The 16,420-nt window shown below is 54.5% G+C and overlaps 1 protein-coding gene across 4 annotated transcripts in view; it reads right to left on the reverse strand.

The window, feature by feature from the left end:
• Positions 1-3,683: 3,683 nt before the first annotated feature.
• The window catches only part of SPTBN2 (spectrin beta, non-erythrocytic 2), a 44,332-nt gene continuing 31,595 nt past the window's right edge, over positions 3,684-16,420 (reverse strand). For all 4 annotated transcript variants that reach the window (XM_009185559.4, XM_003909502.5, XM_031653715.1 and 1 more), the window contains 18 exons: positions 14,686-14,949; positions 12,549-12,773; positions 12,181-12,270; positions 11,594-11,854; positions 11,365-11,495; positions 10,932-11,136; positions 9,679-10,053; positions 8,443-8,687; positions 8,209-8,347; positions 7,521-7,605; positions 7,078-7,274; positions 6,606-6,748; positions 6,440-6,515; positions 6,305-6,355; positions 5,863-6,083; positions 5,430-5,603; positions 4,834-4,876; positions 3,684-4,540 (listed from right to left, as the gene is read on the reverse strand). In XM_009185559.4, the coding sequence (XP_009183823.1) occupies positions 4,307-4,540; positions 4,834-4,876; positions 5,430-5,603; positions 5,863-6,083; positions 6,305-6,355; positions 6,440-6,515; positions 6,606-6,748; positions 7,078-7,274; positions 7,521-7,605; positions 8,209-8,347; positions 8,443-8,687; positions 9,679-10,053; positions 10,932-11,136; positions 11,365-11,495; positions 11,594-11,854; positions 12,181-12,270; positions 12,549-12,773; positions 14,686-14,949 (3,159 nt within the window). In that variant the 3' untranslated portion in view covers positions 3,684-4,306. The remainder of the gene's footprint in view (positions 4,541-4,833; positions 4,877-5,429; positions 5,604-5,862; positions 6,084-6,304; positions 6,356-6,439; positions 6,516-6,605; positions 6,749-7,077; positions 7,275-7,520; positions 7,606-8,208; positions 8,348-8,442; positions 8,688-9,678; positions 10,054-10,931; positions 11,137-11,364; positions 11,496-11,593; positions 11,855-12,180; positions 12,271-12,548; positions 12,774-14,685; positions 14,950-16,420) is intronic.

A 16,420-nucleotide genomic window follows, 5' to 3' on the forward strand; every position in this document is an offset into this window, starting at 1 on the left:
GGTCTCACTATGTTGCCTGGGCTATTCGAACTCCTGGCCTCAAGTGATCCTCCCACTTCAGCCTCCCAAATCACTAGGGTTACAGGTGTGAGGCACTACACCTGGCCTCTTGAATTTTCGAGTTTATGCTTCTGTAAATTTCCTGTTCATATCTTTTGCCCATCTTTCTTTTCAGGTTGCAGGCTCCTTTTTTGTTGTTGATTTGTAGGGCTTTTTCGTATATTCTAATCTCTTATTGGTCTCAAATACCATCTCTCATTCCACTAATTATTAACTCTGTCCATGGTGTCCTTCACTGAACAGAAATCCTTATTTCTTGTGCAATGAAATTAATTTTTATCTTAAAGCTGTGCTTTTGAACTTTTTTTTTTTTTTTTTTTTTTTTTTTTTTTTTTTTTTGAGACAGCCTGTTGCCCAGGCTAGAGTGCAGTGGTGTGATCATGGCTCACTGCAGCCTCAACCTCCCGGGCTCAAGCAATCCTTCCACCTCAACCTCCCAAGTAGCTGGGACTACAGTTGGGTGCCACCATGCCTGGCTAATTAAAAAGTTTTTTTGTAGAGATGAGGTTTCGCTGTGTTGCCCAGGCTGGTCTTGAACTTCTGAGCTCCAGTGATCCTCCCATCTCGCCTCCCAAAGTGCTGAGATTGCAGGTGTGATCCACTGCACCTGGCCTGCTTTTGAACTTTTGTATAAGATGTTCTGTAGCCTCCTTAGTCACAAGATATTCTCCTACATTTTAGTCTATTAACGTTATGTTTTTGTTTTTGTTTTTTGGGGGATGGAGTTTCGCTCTTGTTGCCCAAGCTGGAGTGCAGTGGTGTGATCTGGGCTCACTGCAACCTCTGCCTCCAGGGTTCAAGCCATTCTCCTGCCTCAGCCTCCCGAGTAGCTGGGACTACAGGTGTGCGCCACCACGCCCGGCTAATTTTTGTATTTTTAGTAGAGATGGGGTTTCACCATATTGGCCAGGCTGGTCTCGAACTCCTGACCTCATGTGATCCACCCTCCTTGGCCTCCCAAAGTGCTGGGATCACAGGCGTGAGCCACCGTACCCGGCCTATTAACATTATATTTTTTACCTTTTGCATTTAGATCTGGAGCCCATTTACAGCAGTGCTATCCAATAAAAATACAATGTTAGCTATGCATGTAATTTAAAAATTTCCAGCAAACACATTAAAAAAGTAACCAAAATAGTTGAAACTCACTTTAATGATACTTTTGAAACCCAGTATATCTAAAATATTATTAAAACACATAATCAATATAAAAATTAAGGTATTTAAAGTTGTTGTCCTCTTCCATGCTTGATGTCTGGTGTTTCAGAGCCACGGCACACTTGGTTTGGCTACATCTCAGTAGCCACACATGGCTGGTGGCTGCTGCTGTGGACAGCATGGACCTAAAGTCCACTCTTGTAGGTGATGTTAAAAATGCAAATATATTTTTCACTACATAATTAATCCTTTTTTTTTTTTTTGAGACAGGGTCTCACTTTATTGCCCAGACTGGAGTGCAGTGGCATGATCTCGGCTCACCGTAACCTCTACTTCCAAGGTTCAAGCAATGCTCCTGCCTCAGCCTCCCAAGTAGCTGGGACTACAGGTACGTGCCACTACACCTGGCTAATTTTTGTAGAGATGGGGTTTCACCATGTTGCCCAGGCTGGTCTTGAACTCCTGAGCTCAAGTGACCCACTCACCTTAGCTTCCCAAAGTGTTGGGATTATAAGCGTGAACCACCATGCCTGGCCAAGTAATCCATTTTTATCTGCCATCTCTCTCCATTGATTTGTGGTGCCTGCATTTATTGTATTTTTGTGTTTAACTTGTCTCCTGTCACTCACCGCCTCATTCCATCCTGTTACCTTTCCTGGAAGTTTTTCTTTCTTCCACTCACAGCTGAAGGTGTTTTCTGACTTAATTCCTGACACTGTGCTTCCCCTCTTCTATGTCCTGTTCTTAAGGAATCATGCCCTGAAGTGCTTCTGCTGCCACATTTGCAGATGCTGCTCGGAGCCTTCAGTCTCACCTCTGTGTTCACAATACCTGCCCCTTCTGAGGGACTGCTTCAGCTGGCTGTCCTATTTACACTTACATATCACATTAAAATAATCATTTCTCCATTAATTTCTCCATATACATTTCCTTCTAACATTTCCAAGTATTGTTTCCCTTCAACCCCCCCGCAGGCTTGCCACCTTGGAGTGCAAATACCTAGATTCCCTGAGCACCCCCAAGGTATGACTGTCTCTTCAAATAGTGGAGAGTTTACAGTTGTATTTGAAGAAAAGATGCCTGTGTAATGCTGATGGATTCTTCCACTTAGTCCCATGACAGATTGTTCTAGTTACATGTATCTACCTGTTGGCTGTGGAACAGTAAATCTGCCCATCTTAAGGGGGAAATTATCCTGCAGGCTCTCTAGTCTACCAGATCTCAGGTTTGGAGCCCACTCTGGGGCTATGATGGGCTAGTTCTGGGCCTGCACACACCTGACTCGGTCTTCGTCATGGCTGATGATAGTCAGGCCCGCAGTCAATGACGCTGAAGGCGGGGCTGCCTTCCTGGAAAAATGGTTGTCTGTGTGTATAGAACCAATGAGAGAACACACTCTTCCTGCTGGAGGCCACCAAGGAGTGGCCACTTCCATCAACATCGGGAGACAAACACCCTGCCCTGAAAGCTCCGATTGCCAAGCCAGAGACAAAGGAGAAGCCACCAGCTCCTTTTTAATACTTCACCAGATCCAGAAGGTAGTCTCAGCTGGGCATGGTGGCTCACGCCTGTAATCCCAACAGTCTGAGAGGCCAAGGTGGGCCCAGGAATTCGAGACTGACCTGGGCAACATAGTGAGACCCCGTCTCTACAAAAAATAAACAAACTTAGTTGGGTGTGATGGCATGTGCCTGTGATTCAGGCTACTCGGGAGGCTGAGGTGGGAGGATTGCTTGAACCTGGGAGGTGGAGGTTGCAGTGAGCTTTGATTGCACCACTGCAGTCCAGCTTGGCTGACAGAGTGAGATTCTGTCTCAAAAAAAAAATATATATATATATATATATATGTGTGTGTGTGTGTGTGTGTGTGTGTATATATATATATAAAATCCTCTGTGTGTGTATTTACACATTTGGGCTGTAAAGTTACCTCATGGCTTCCCAGAGTGACTTCATTCTGTTGGTCAGTTTATTGGAACCTGCCACTTCTCTGATCCCTGTCTGAGCTCCCTTGATCTACTGGAGAGCAGACAGCAAGTGGGGGCAGTAAGCACCCGCTATGTGCTCAGCTTTCCACCACTGGGCTGAGCAGTGGCTGAGACTGGCTGGGGGCTGTAGCAATGCTTCCCAGTCTTCCAATTTGAAAACAGTTTAGAGACTCACAAGTGAAGAAAATTGTGCACCAGGGAAGGAGTCCTCATTGCTTTTTAACATAAATACTGCTTGGTGACATCATCCCAACCCATGGGGAACTACTTTGGTCTAAAAAGAGGCTTGGCATTGGTCAACCCAGCACACTGGAGGTCACTGTCAGGGAAATGAGACTGGGTCAGGGAAGCTCTCAGTGTGACACAGGTCTTCAAGAGCTTGGAGGCTGGGGCAGAGATGCAGGAGACCAGAACCAAAGGAGAGGACACGGGCCTGGGCAGAGAGGCTGTGGTCAGGAAAGCAAAGACACCCAGAGGCAGTGAGAGAAGCTGAGCTGTTTAATCACCTCCTTGGCCAGACTCAAGGCGGTGGCTGTCCCTGAACAACACACCTTGAAAGCCATTGAGAGCAGCTGGAGATGGAGTGGCAGCTGGAGTTAGAGGGTGGGGGTGGGGAGGGAGGGCTCCTGCGCCTGTCATCTGGCACTCCTGCCCCCAGGGCCTGCTTCAGCTCTGAGAGGTTCCTGGCTGGTCCCAGGGGTGAGGAACCAGAAGGCAGAAGGCGAGTGCCCTCGCTGTGGTGGGAGAATGACCCTGAGGCAGGGGCAGTCACTCCCCACATGGCCTATGTTGAGGGTGCAGCACTGTCCGCACTTTGGTGAGGGACAGAGGCACGAGGCTGGGGAAAGAGGGGAGAAGTCGGCGGGGGTGGGAGAGGGGGTTGCCTGGGTCCCACCACCAGTCTGGAATTAAACAGCAGAAGAGAAGGGCTGCCCTTGGGAACACGGACTTGTCCCCAGTGACAGTTCCTGGTGATGGGTTGACTTTGGCAACAGACCCTAGCAGCAGGCAGTTGTCCTGACAAGAGGGTGGTCCCTGTTGACTGTCCCTGGCAGTTTCCTGAACGGAGGGAAGGAGCTGGCCTGGGACCTTGCCCCCAGCTACTTGTTCTTCTTGAAGAAGCTGAAGCGTTTTTCTCGCTCTCGTTCTCTGCCGTCTTTGCTGCGGAGCACAACAGGCCCCTCAGCCCCAACAGGTGACACTGGGGGCATGGTCATGGCCCGGGTCATGCCCCGGGTGGTGCTGGGCACCACCGGCTCTTCGGGCTCTCCAGAGGCAGAAGATGCAGTGGCAATGGCTGCGTTCACCACCCGTAGCCACGAGCTCATCTCTGCCTGTGGACGGAAAGACCCTTGGTCAGCTTTAAGGATGCTCCGCTGGGGTGGCCACGGTGGACAGCAGGGAAGTGTGAGAGGAGGAGGCAGAAAGTGAGCTGACTGTTTCATGCTATTAGGAGAATGCAGCCGGCTTAGACAGGGAGTGCGGCCTGGTGCGGCTGTCACACACATCCAGTCTTACCACAAAGGACGAGACCAGGAAAAAGAGGGAGGACGGGGAAGGAAGGGGAGTCTGCAACTGGAGGGTTCTGGAATGGCACGGACAGAGAGGAACACGGAGGACAGCTCACCTCATCCTTGGCTTGGAATAAATATTCTTTTCCATCCTGTAAGCTGTTGGGAGAGAGAGGCCACAGGGCAGAGCTGAGAATCTGGATGTGCCAGGTCGCTGCTGGTGAGAGCGCAATCATGACCCAACACCGGGCTGGGACATCTGGCTGCAGCCCTCGGAGCCGGACCAGACATGCTCTGCACATTCTTCAGTCTTCCCCGACTGCAGAAGCACATCCTTTTTGACTGGCCACAGAGGCAGGGGGAGCTCACTTCCACCCCAGCCTGGGCCTCCTGCTCCGGCTGCTTGCTGGCAGGCAGGGACAGGCCCCTGGAGGTCTTGCCAGATCCCTGCCTTTGGATTTCCCACCCTGGGTAATTTTTCACCTTGGCATCGGCAGCCATCAGGCCTGGGTCTTGGTTCTCCTGCTCCCCTTGGTGTGGAGACAACCAGAATCCCCGCCTCCCTCATCTACACTGTCCCCAAGTGGCTGGCCTGGTTACTCTACTCAGGGGTTCCTTACAGGAACTCCCCTCCCTCTGGACCCGACTCACGGCTCACCTGTGCCACTCCCAACTCTCCTCCCATCCCGAGAGCACTGTTCCCTGTTCCTACCCCAGCTTGAAGACGTGTTTGCGCTTTCGGTAATCAAAGGCGACACTGCCCTGGGCCCTGGCCAGGCTGACAGGCACTTCTCCGTGGTATGGCACCCCCGCGCTGGCTGCCTTGGCATCCTTGTAAAAGCCGAGGCTCCCACGCCGCAGGACACAGTACACGTTCTGCCAGGACCTGCGAGGGACATGGTGCTGACTGGCTGGCCTCGGTGGCTCCTGCTACCCGGGGCCCTCCTGGGTATCCTAGGACTGCCAGTTCTGCTCCCATCTTTAGGCCATGGTCTTCACACCCTCTGGTCCTCCCCTGAGGCCCTGCTCTGGTCCCAAGTCCTACCCTTTGCCCAGAAGATGTACTTTAAAGGGCATCCCTTCCTCTATCTGGGCAGAGGCTCTGGGGAAATCCCCTCTGAGGGCAGGCTCCGGAGAGGCTGTACCTGTTGGCAGCCTTCTTCCCGAAGGCCTCCATCTCTTGCTTGCGACACAGTACCCCCTCCATCTGCTCCTGGGCAGATGGCTCTGGGCCTCGAGGAGGCAGGGTGGCAGCGTGGGCTGACTCGGTGGACCTGCTCTGGGGCATCGCAGGTGGGGCCGGGCCCCGAGTCCGGGTCTGCCTGTCTCCCCGGGGCCCATTGGCTTCGTCCCCTGGGCCAGGTCCCTAGGGGGGAAATCAGTGTCAGTGTCAAAGGATGAGATAGGAGATCCCTAACCTGGGTGCCAGGAAGCTCCGTGTCCAGGAGTTGGTCTTCCTGCCCCCAAGCTGCCCGTGAGCCTCTGCCCTCTCACATCCCATCCCCAGTACTCCCCCACCCCACTCACCACCCCTTCTGGACCCTTCGCCTCCCAGTTATCAACACCCACACTTGCAGGGGAACTCACTGGCCCTTCGGGGGAGCTGCTGTCCTCAAGTCTCTGTTGTCCCAGCAGGGGCTGCAAGAGTAAGAATCTGTAAAAGGATATGCAGGGGTGGAGGGGCTATGACTCCGATGGGGGAAAAGGGGACAGTGGGGTCACCTGTGAGGGCTCTCCATCTGTGCAGACTCCATTAACACTGGGGGCTTGTGTGGATGGTGGTGGCCGTAGCTGGGTTCTGGGATGACCAAAGACAACACAGAATCATTACTCCCTGGGTGGCCTGGGCTCAGCCTCCTCCTCCTACCCCAGGCGTCCTGGCTCTCACCTGTCCCAGGTGGTGTCAGGAGCCGTCTGGCCGCCCACCAGGTCCCCTGGAGGCACACTGGCTGTGGGTTCAGAAGCAGGCGGCTGTTTCCTTCGCTCCTCCTCCTCCCTCTTTCTCTTCCGCTCCTTCTCCCGCTCCTCTAGCTGCATTCAGCGTGTAGAAAGTCGCGTGTAAGAGGGCCAGGGAAATAGGGAGAGCTGAAATGTCTCAACTCTGATTTGATGAAATATGATAAAAGGAGAACAGAATTCGAGAAGACGGTGGGGACAAGAGACAAAATGGGAGAAGGTGTCTCAGCCTCACCCAGGGGAACTGACACCTCCTAAAGGTGTGGTGACAACGGCACTCTCAGCTCATATCTGGGAGCCACTGGTACAGTGGCAAGAGAGAAGACATGTCTTCTCCAAGCAGAAGCAAGCAAGGGTCAGGGGAGCAGGTTGGGGGTGGGCATCTGGGGTCCTGTGTCCCTCACCGCAGTAAGCTTCTCTAGCGCACAGAATCGTTCCTCCCAGGCCACTGCTGACTTCTGGAAGGCCTCGTGCCGCTTGATAAGGCTCTCAACTTCATCAACCGTGCAACCCAGCTCAGCGCTGCGCACCAGCGGCTCCTGGCTGCAGAGCCAGGCCTCTGCCATCCCTGCATCTCTTCCAAACACGAGCACCTCCAAAACTGGTGGGATCGGGGGTCACAGGAAGATGGTGGGTCAGAGTGGCCACTGGCAGGGCACAGTGGCCATGGCAACCTCAAGAACAGGGACACAGAGAAAGCCACTGCCCCAGAGCTGTGCCAGGCAGCGCCAAGGTTGGACATCGTGAGTTTCACACCCAGGGTTCCTGGTCTCACCTACTCTGGAAACCACAGGGTGCAGAATGCCCCCCACTCCCCACAGCACCTGGGGCCCCCTCAGCAGCTCACCCAGCTGAAGCCAGTCCATCTTCTCCTGCCACTTCTCGGCCGTCTCCTGGCGCCGTGCCTGCAGCTGAGACAGCTTCTCTGAGATCTGGGGGGCAGAGATATGAGTTAACACCAGGATGTGAGGTCTTTCCAGGGCCCCTGGGGAGTCACCCAGGGCGACAGATAATTTCTTTCTTTTTTTTTTTGAGACAGAGTTTCGCTCTTATCGCCCAGGGGAATGGTGCAATCTCAGCTCACTGCAACCTCACTGCCTCCCAGGTTGAAGCAATTCTCCTGCCTCAGCCTCCGAGTAGCTGGGATTACAGGCACCCACCACCATGCCCGGCTAATTTTTGTGTTTTTAGTAGAAATGGGGTTTCACCATGTTTCATCACAGCCTAGCCACACAACCCTTGGAGGCCAGGCTGGTCTCGAACTCGCGACCTTAGGTGATCTGCCCGCCTGGGCCTCCCAAAGTGCTGGGATTACAGGCATGAGCCACCGTGCCTGGTCCAGGACCAGTGATTTCTGATGTCAAAAGGCAGACGGTTCTCACATTTCCAGAATGCAAGAAACCCCTGAATGGCACTGAGGGGAGAGAATGAAAAATTTCTTGCAAAGAAAGAATGAGAGGAAGCAGAAAGCTGCCAAGAAGTCAGCGTTCAGCACTGCCCAGTGAGAATGGCCCGGCCACCCGGGCCTCACCCACCTCCTCGGCCGCATAGTGGCTCCTGGCCAGCAGCTCCTTCCCCATGTCGATGCAGGAGGAGAAGCGGTCCGCCCGGGCCTCTATCTCTGCCTTGATGCCTTGCTGGTTCTTGATGACTAGATCCGCGGAGGACACATCCCTGGGGGGAGGCAGAAACAGCATCATCTGCTGCCCACAGCCCCATCACAGCCCAGCCACACAACCCATGGAGGCCCCGGGCCCTAGGGTTCTCACCGGGGACGCTCCTGGGCATCCATCTGCAGGTTGACCTCATCCATCCAGAGCATCAGTTCCCGGACAGCCTTGAAGAAGCGGAACTTCTCCGTGGTGTCCAGCAGCAGCTGCCGGCGGGCGGCAGAGCTTCCCTGAAGCTGAGCCCAGGCCTCAGCCACGGCCTGCATGTGGCGGCCGATCTCCTCAGCCTTGTCTCCAGCATATGCCTTCTGGAGCCGGTGGCCATCGTCCTGCACCTGCTGGACCTGTGGGGCCCCGGGTCAGAGTCAGGCAGAGCGGGGGACTCCAAGGAGCCGCAGCCTGCCTCAGTTCTGGCTGCCACTCTCACCTCCTGCTGCCTGTCTCACAGCCAAAGCAGCAGGGGGAGGAGCCAGGGAGTGGGGGTGCTGGGAAAGATGAAGGCAGGTGCTTGGCCACACTCTGCCCTATTGGGTCTCATCTGGGAACCTGGGCTTAACTTGGGGAGGATCTGGAAAAGGGCCATTGGCCAGTTGAACTTTCAGAGGCCTGTCTAGGATGTTATGGACCTTGGAGATTGCTAGAACGAGACACTTAGCCTGAAGAGGGGATTCAGGCAGGGGCTGATGGGTTTTAGTGGTTGAGGGAAGGATCCATGCTTACTGAGTGTGGGCCTAGAGCTCAAGCCTGGGAAGCACCAACAGGCAGATTTAGCAGAGCATGAAGAGTCTCCTGGCCACTGGGAACCCCTGAAGACATCATGGGCTCTCAAGGGGGCTTGTCATTAAAAGTGTGAATGCAGTGGCTAGATGTCCCCTGCCAGAGACAGTTTCTTTCTTTTTGAGACGAGTTTCGCTCTTGTTGCCCAGGCTGGAGTACAGTGGTGTGTACAACCTCTGCCTCCCAGGTTCAAGTGATTCTCCTGCCTCAGCCTCCTGAGTAGCTGGGATTACAGGCATGCGCCACCAGGCCCAGCTAATTTTGTATTTTTAGTGGAGACAGGGTTTCTCTATGTTGGTCAGGCTGGTCTCAAACTCCCAATCTCAGGTGATCTGCCCTCCTCGGCCTCCCAAAGTGCTGGGATTACAGGCGAGAGCCACCATGCCCAGCCAAACAGAGATGTTTCCTTGGAGCAATTTCCTCATCTCGAAATGGCCCTCCAAAGGGTGCTATCCTCCCGGCATTTCTGAGCTCTGCCCTAGCTCCTGGGAACGCTCCCCGGCATTTCCCCCTTGGCCTCCTCTAAGCCTCCCCCACCTCCGCATGCTTGGGTCAGACCTGGGCGCTGAGGGCCTGGATGTCGTGCTCATAGGCACAGTGTCGGCGCTGTAGGGCCTCGGCAGCGTTGAGGTCGCGGCCAGTCCCATCCGGAAGCTGCTGCTGCTTGTGCTGCACCCGCGCCAGGGCTTGGCGTGCCCCGTGCAGGAAGCGCTGCAGCTCGTATGCCGCGGCCAGCACCTGACCCCGCGTGTCCAGCAGCTCAAGCAGGTCAGCCCAGGCTTCGTTGAGACTGTCCTTCCACTCGGCCACAGTGGCCCGTGCGGCATGGCCCCCAGCAATGAGCCCATTGGCCAGTGCATTGGCGCTATCTACGCGCTCCTGACCGATGGTGCTTGTGTCCCGGGAGAACTCTCGGAACTTGTCTCGGAGCATCTGGTAGAGGAAGCAGATGGACAGACCATGCTGTGATGTTGGGGGATGTGGTCCCTGCCTGATGGGGCGAGTCCTCCACTCCAAACTCAGAACCCACCTCTCCCCGCTGGCCACGGGGCCGGGACAGGTTTACCCCCGGTGGTTAAGGAGCAGGCATGGTTGCTTCCCACTGACCCTGTATTCGACAGGCGCCCTTCACCCCCGGCAAAGGGGTTTCGAGGTGCTTGGGACCCTCAGGCCTCAGGCAAGAATCCCCTAACTATGGCCCATATTTCTGTACGACAGAGGCTCCAAGCCCCCAAACCGTGGAGGGGATCATACCCCATTTTGTTGAATTCTGTTGAAAAGTGTGAGTGATAATTTCCTATTTGCCCTTGTCTCAGCTCAGCTTCATGTCCCCTTTCTGCACAATTCTTCAAATTGTGTGTGTGTGTGTGTGTGTGTATTTAGAGATGGGGTCTTGCTCTGGAGTGCACTAGCGCAATCACTGCAGCGTCGACCTTCTAGGCTCAAGAGATCCTCCCACCTTAGCCTCTTGAGTAGCTGGGCCTACAGTCATGCACTGCCGTGCCTGGCTAATTAAAAAACATTTTTTTTGTAGAGATGGGGGTCTCACTATGTTGCCCAGGCTGGTCTCAAACTCCTGGACTTAAGCAATCCTCCCACCTCAGCCTCCCAAGGTGCTAGGATTACATATGTGAGCCACCATGCCCAGCCTCTTCAAATCATATACCTCAAAATCAGGAGGGCAGTGCCTGCTCAGCCTGGTCTTGTCTCCTGGCCCCCCAGTGCTCTGCCTGCGACCAGCTCCTAGTCTCCCTGTGGGTCCTCCACTCTTCCCATGGCTGATCTGAGCTGGGTGCTCTCCCTACACTCACAGTCACATGCTCATAGTCCTGGCCCAGCTCGTGGGAGGCCGCCACAACCTCGCGCTCCTGGATCCACTGCTCTAGGTCATCCAGCTCACGGCGGAGCTGGCACAGCCGGAGGTGCTCCTGCAGGCGCTCCCGCCGCTCTCCCGCCAGCTCTTTCAGGCCGGCATACAGCTTGTCCACCTGGGCTTGGCGGATGGATATCCGCGTGCTGCAGAAAGAGTGGGAGAGGCACTGTGGGGCTTAGGGGTGTAGCTCTGACCTCCGGCCTGTTCTGTGGAGCCCTGTCCCTCAGGGCTCCCAACAGCTCGCCCACCCTGCACTCCAGCTTTCTAGGAGGCTCCATGCACACAGCACTGAAGGCTCCACATTCCCTGCACCTTCCTGTTCCTGCAGCCAGCTCCTCCCCTAGGCTGGGCCGGGCTGCCGCTGCACCCACCTCTCTGGGTGCTCATGGTCAATCATGTCCTGGCTGCTGGCTGCCAGCTGGTGGATGGTCTGCGCGTAGTCGGCCAGGGCTTGCTCCAGCACCTGGTGCTTCTTCACCTCTGCCTGGGCACTCAGCTCATCCTGGGGGAAGGGACGGTGGGAGGGGACAGTGGCATCAAGCAGCAGGTCAGGGGAGGGCAGAACTGGCCACATACACCAGGCTGTGTCCTGGCCCTCACCTTAGCCTTCTCCTGGCCCATCATGTGTAATTCCTGCTCGCCCATCCAGGCCTCCGCCTCAGCAGCATCACGGTAGAACTGCTGGGCTCGCAGGGCCTCCTCGAGTCGCTTCCCTCGAAGTTCCAGCTCGTGGCCCAGGCGTTTCCACATTTCCTGCAGCTGGGCCAGCTCCGGACCTGCTGCTGCTGCACCTAGAGCACGCTGCCGCTCCCTCAGGTCCGCGATCCGGGGCTCATGGCCCTGAATCTCCTTCTGCAGAGTCTGCCCATGGCCACAGAAGAGAAAATGCTGAAAGGCCTGCCGCAGCCCCACATGCTCCTGGAGACCACCCTTCACCCCGTGCCTCTCTCCTTCCTGGGTCCTCTGCTCCCTCTCCTAGCCTGGGGGTGCGATGGTAACACCCCTCAGCCCCCCAGCCCCCACTATGTCCCACTGAGAGGACCCACCCTCCTGAGGTGAGGAAAGACAGCCACTGAAGTCCAGGGTTACACTCAGCATTGAGGGGGGCCTGGTCTTAAGAAAAAACACACGTCCAAGTCTGGGGAGGCTCCTGGGAACTTCTCTTTTGCCTTCAGCCTCTGCCTCACCTGGTTTTTCTTCATGAGAAGCTGGACACTGGGTAGGTCCTTGCCATGCTCCATGGAGCTGGCCATGGGCAGCCGCTCTGTCACCCACAACTGGAAGAGGAAGAGGCGGTCAGTGGGGGCCCAGAGGGGAAGGCAAAAGCACCAGGGACTTTTAGTGGGAGTGGGGACACCTGGGGCTACCTCCATGTGTGTAGGGAACGGTCATCTCTGGTTCTGGGGGGCATCCCCAAGTCTCCCTAGAGGGGAGATGGTCAATGCCAAAGAGAAGAGGGAACAGAGCCCTGCTGGCATCTCCCTGGCATTGAGGAGGGAGGCTGGAAAGCCACGTGGCTGGGGGCAGCTTGCTGTCCTTGGCCCCAGTGACTCACAATCTCATCCTCCACGTCCCGGTGGAACTGGTGCTGCTCGCGAGAAGCCTGCAGGCGCCGGCAGCGTTCCTGCATGGGCTGGCACAAGGCCCTGAACTTCTCTTCCACAGCCCTCGAGGTCCTCTCCACCTCCCCTGCACCCTGGTCCTCCTGGGCCAGCGCTTTGGCCTGGGCCTGAATTGCCTCCACCTCCTTCTCTCTCACAGCCATCTCCCATTCCAGCATCTGCAAACCGCCAGGAGGAAGGACATGTTAGCTCTGCATTTCCGCCTTCACGCCCAGCAGAGACACCAGTCTCTATCCAGCCCACTGTGGCTGCTTATCACTGCAGCTCACCCAGGAAGAGCATCCCCTCGTGGGCTGGATCAGTGGATCTCCAACTTTATACACACGAGAGTCCAAGGGCAGGGGTTGAAAGAATCTCTATTGGGTACTGTGCTTACTACATGGGTGATGGGTTCAGTTATGTCCCAAACTTCAGCATCACACAATATAACCTTATAACAAACCTGCACCCACACCCCCAAATCTAAAAGACTGAGATTTAAAAATCCAGGGTAGTGTGATAACTGTGCCCATTATCAACTCATTGTCTCTCCATCCCCGATCCATCGTGGCCCTGCTTTGAGACACTGGAACGGGTCCCTGAAAACATTCCTCCTTTGCCAGCGGGCACAATCTAGGCCTTGTCAGCAGAGGGCGCTGGAGGGACACCACAATGCCTAGCAGCTGAGGGGCGTGCCACGGGTCCAGGGTGTTTTCCTTCCTCCTACAGCAAAACTGTCCACAGTGCGCAAGAGATTCGGTGGCTCTGAACTCTCTGGCAAGTTTTGCTGCACTCCAGTGGCCACTTCCTGCTGGTCAGCCTTGGCTTGCTGGCTTCAGACCTGCTCTGGCCTGTGATACCCCAGCAAATTTCCAGGCCATTCAGTGGGCCTCTGCCCTCTCCAAGGAGGTCTGAGACTCAGCCATCTTGCTCCTTCCTGGAGGACTCCTCGACCCCAGAGGTGTCAGCTGCTCCCTACACTTCCCATTCTGCATTCTTTAGAGCAGGGACCAGTAAATCCAGCCCACTGCCTAGCCTTATAAAGTTTTTATTGGACCACAGCTACACCCCTTTTTAAAAATTTTTTTGAGACAAGTCTCGCTCTGCCATTCAGGCTGGAGTGCAGTGGCACAGTCACAGCCCACTGCAGCCTCGACTTCCCAGGCTCAAGCAATCTTCTCACCTCAGCCTCCAGAGCAGCTGGGACTACAGGCACACACCACCACCATGCCCAGCTATTTTTTGTATTTTTTTGTGGAGATGGGGTTTTGCCATGTTGCCCAGGCTGGTCTCAAAGTCCTGGACTCAAGGGATCCGCCCACTTCGGCCTCCCAAAGTGTTGGGATTACAAGTGTGAGCCACCACACCTGGCCATACCCTTTATTTTACGTATAATCCATAGCTGCTTTTACCTTACAAGGGCAGAGGTGAAGGGCTGTGACATAGACCTGATGACCCACAAAGCCCCAAATATTTACTATCTGGCGCTTTACTGAAAAAATTTTCTAACCCCTGCTGTAGAGTTCTCTTTACCACCTTTTCCTAATTCATACTTCTTTTTTTTGAGACGGAGTCTCGCTCTGTCATCCAGGCTGGAGTGCAATGGCACGATCATGGCTCACTGCAACCTCTGCCTCCTGGGTTCAAGCCATTCTCCTGCCTCAGCCTCCCAAATAGCTGGGATTACAGGCACGTGCCACCATGCCTGGCTAATTTTTGTATTTTTAGTAAAGATGGGGTTTCATCATGTTGGCCAGGCTGGTCTTGAACTCCTGACCTCAAGTGACCCACCTGCCTCGGCCTCCCAAAGTGCCAGGATTACAGGTGTGAGCCACCGTGCCTGGCCTAATTAATATTTCTTTTTACTGAAGTTCTCATCTTCAAATTATTAGTGGGTCTGTCTCCTAACTCTAATCCTGACTGTGACATATTCCTAGAGATTCTGATACTGGCTGCCGAGAGAAATGACTCTGGGAAATGCTACTGAAGGTGTTATCTGCCAGGCCTTAGCTGGCCTCCCAAATCTTGAAAGCTTCAGACCCCTTCCTTTCTTCTGCTATTCACCATCCCCATCAAAGGCCCACAGCACACCTGCTGCTTCTTGAGCAGGATGTTGACGCTGGTGAGGTCCTTGCCGTAGTCATCCGAGTGTAGCTGGGCCTGCAGGCTCTCCAGCCAGCTCTCCAGGGCACAGCAGCTCTGGGCAAACAGCTCAGCTCGGTTGGCATCAAAGAGGCTGCGGGCCTTGGCTTGGGTGGTGGTCTCCAGCTCATCCCAGCGCCTGTGCAGGTCCCCCAGCTTCTCCGACACCAGGGCTTTCAGCTCTGGCTTCTCAAGAGTCAGCTCTCGCCCTTCCTGGAAGGCAAGACAGAGAACGTCAAAGTGCCCAAATTAGCTTGAACTTTAGAGGCTGAGAGCACGGGCAGTAGAGACCTGAAGTGTGGGCAATAATTCTAAGTCCTTGTGTGTTCTCATCGACATACTCTTCGCAGAGGTTTAAGATCCCTTCTAAACTGCTGTTCCCTTACCGCTGATGAACCCCACTCCTCCTTCAAGACCCAGCTCAAAGAGCATTTCAATGAGGAATCCCTTGCAATCTCTCTTTAGTTTGGGTTCCTTCGTGCCTGTGGTTTCTGGCACCACACTGCACATTGACTTATTTGCCATCGTTTTGTAGTTCTCAACTCATTACTCTTCACTTCATTGATAGCAAGTGAGTCCCACCTGGTTTCCCCACTTCCAGCTTTTCTGCTTGAGGATTTTTGCATCTGGGGTGGTGAGGAAAGTGTGCTCCCTTGAACTGTGTGGAAGGCAAATTGGAAGAGCCACGGAGTTAACGAGCCCAGAAGCAGCCCTCAACCAGTGAGACAGGGAGCTGATGGATAAATACGCAGCATCCAAGTGCTGTGGCTGTGCGGGTGCTGTGTTCTGTGTTTCATCTACACCCCCACAGAGTGCCCCATGAGGGTTGGGCTCCCGCTGCCCATGGGGGTAACTGGCATGACTTCTGTCCCTTCTCATCGCTCCATTCCCCTACTGATGCTTCCCGGGGTCACCTCCCTAGAATCATTACTTCTGGGTCTGCTTCTAGGGGAACACAAACCCAGACACTGCCTTCAGGCCACTTTGCAGGTGGCTGTGGCTGTCAGGATGAAGAGCGTCAAAGGCTAGCACTGCCTGGGTAGCTTCACAACCTTGAGCACAATCCACACTTGGAAGCACACGCATGTGGCGGTCAGGGTGTTCCGGGCTTCTCTCCCACCTCTTCTTCCCTGGGGCCCTGCACACATTCTGTGCTGCTGCCAGACTCGCTCACCCCCTTGCTCCCAAACAGGCACTGCCTACCACTGGTTTTCTGTTTGGTTTTCTCTACCTGGAAACATCTTTTCCTCAATATCTCCACTTGTCCAAATTCTACTCATCCGCCATGGACTGCCCTGGATGTTGCTGCTTCTAGAATTTCCATATCTCCTCTCTCCTTATTCCCCAGGCTTCAGCAGGGCCACTCTCACAGCACTCATCAGATTCTTCTCTGGATTCTATTTAGCTACCTGCATATATGCCTCATATCCTGACTACAGCGTTCAGGGGATCCCTTTCGGACCCCATGCAGTGCCTAATACAATGCTTTGGATATAGTAGTACCAAGTAAATATTTGCTGAATGAATGGAAACAATTGAAAGCACACTGGTCTCCTTTTGTCCCAACCGTCATGCCCTTGGGGGAAGGAAAGTGTCTTTTCGTAGACCTTGCAGTGCTTCACAGACTGTTGAGCGCATACCATGTTCTGTAGGGATACTTGCGGAGCAGATATAAAACTTTATA

Source organism: Papio anubis, chromosome 12 (assembly GCF_008728515.1).
Source record: "Papio anubis isolate 15944 chromosome 12, Panubis1.0, whole genome shotgun sequence".
Lineage (NCBI taxonomy): Eukaryota > Metazoa > Chordata > Mammalia > Primates > Cercopithecidae > Papio > Papio anubis.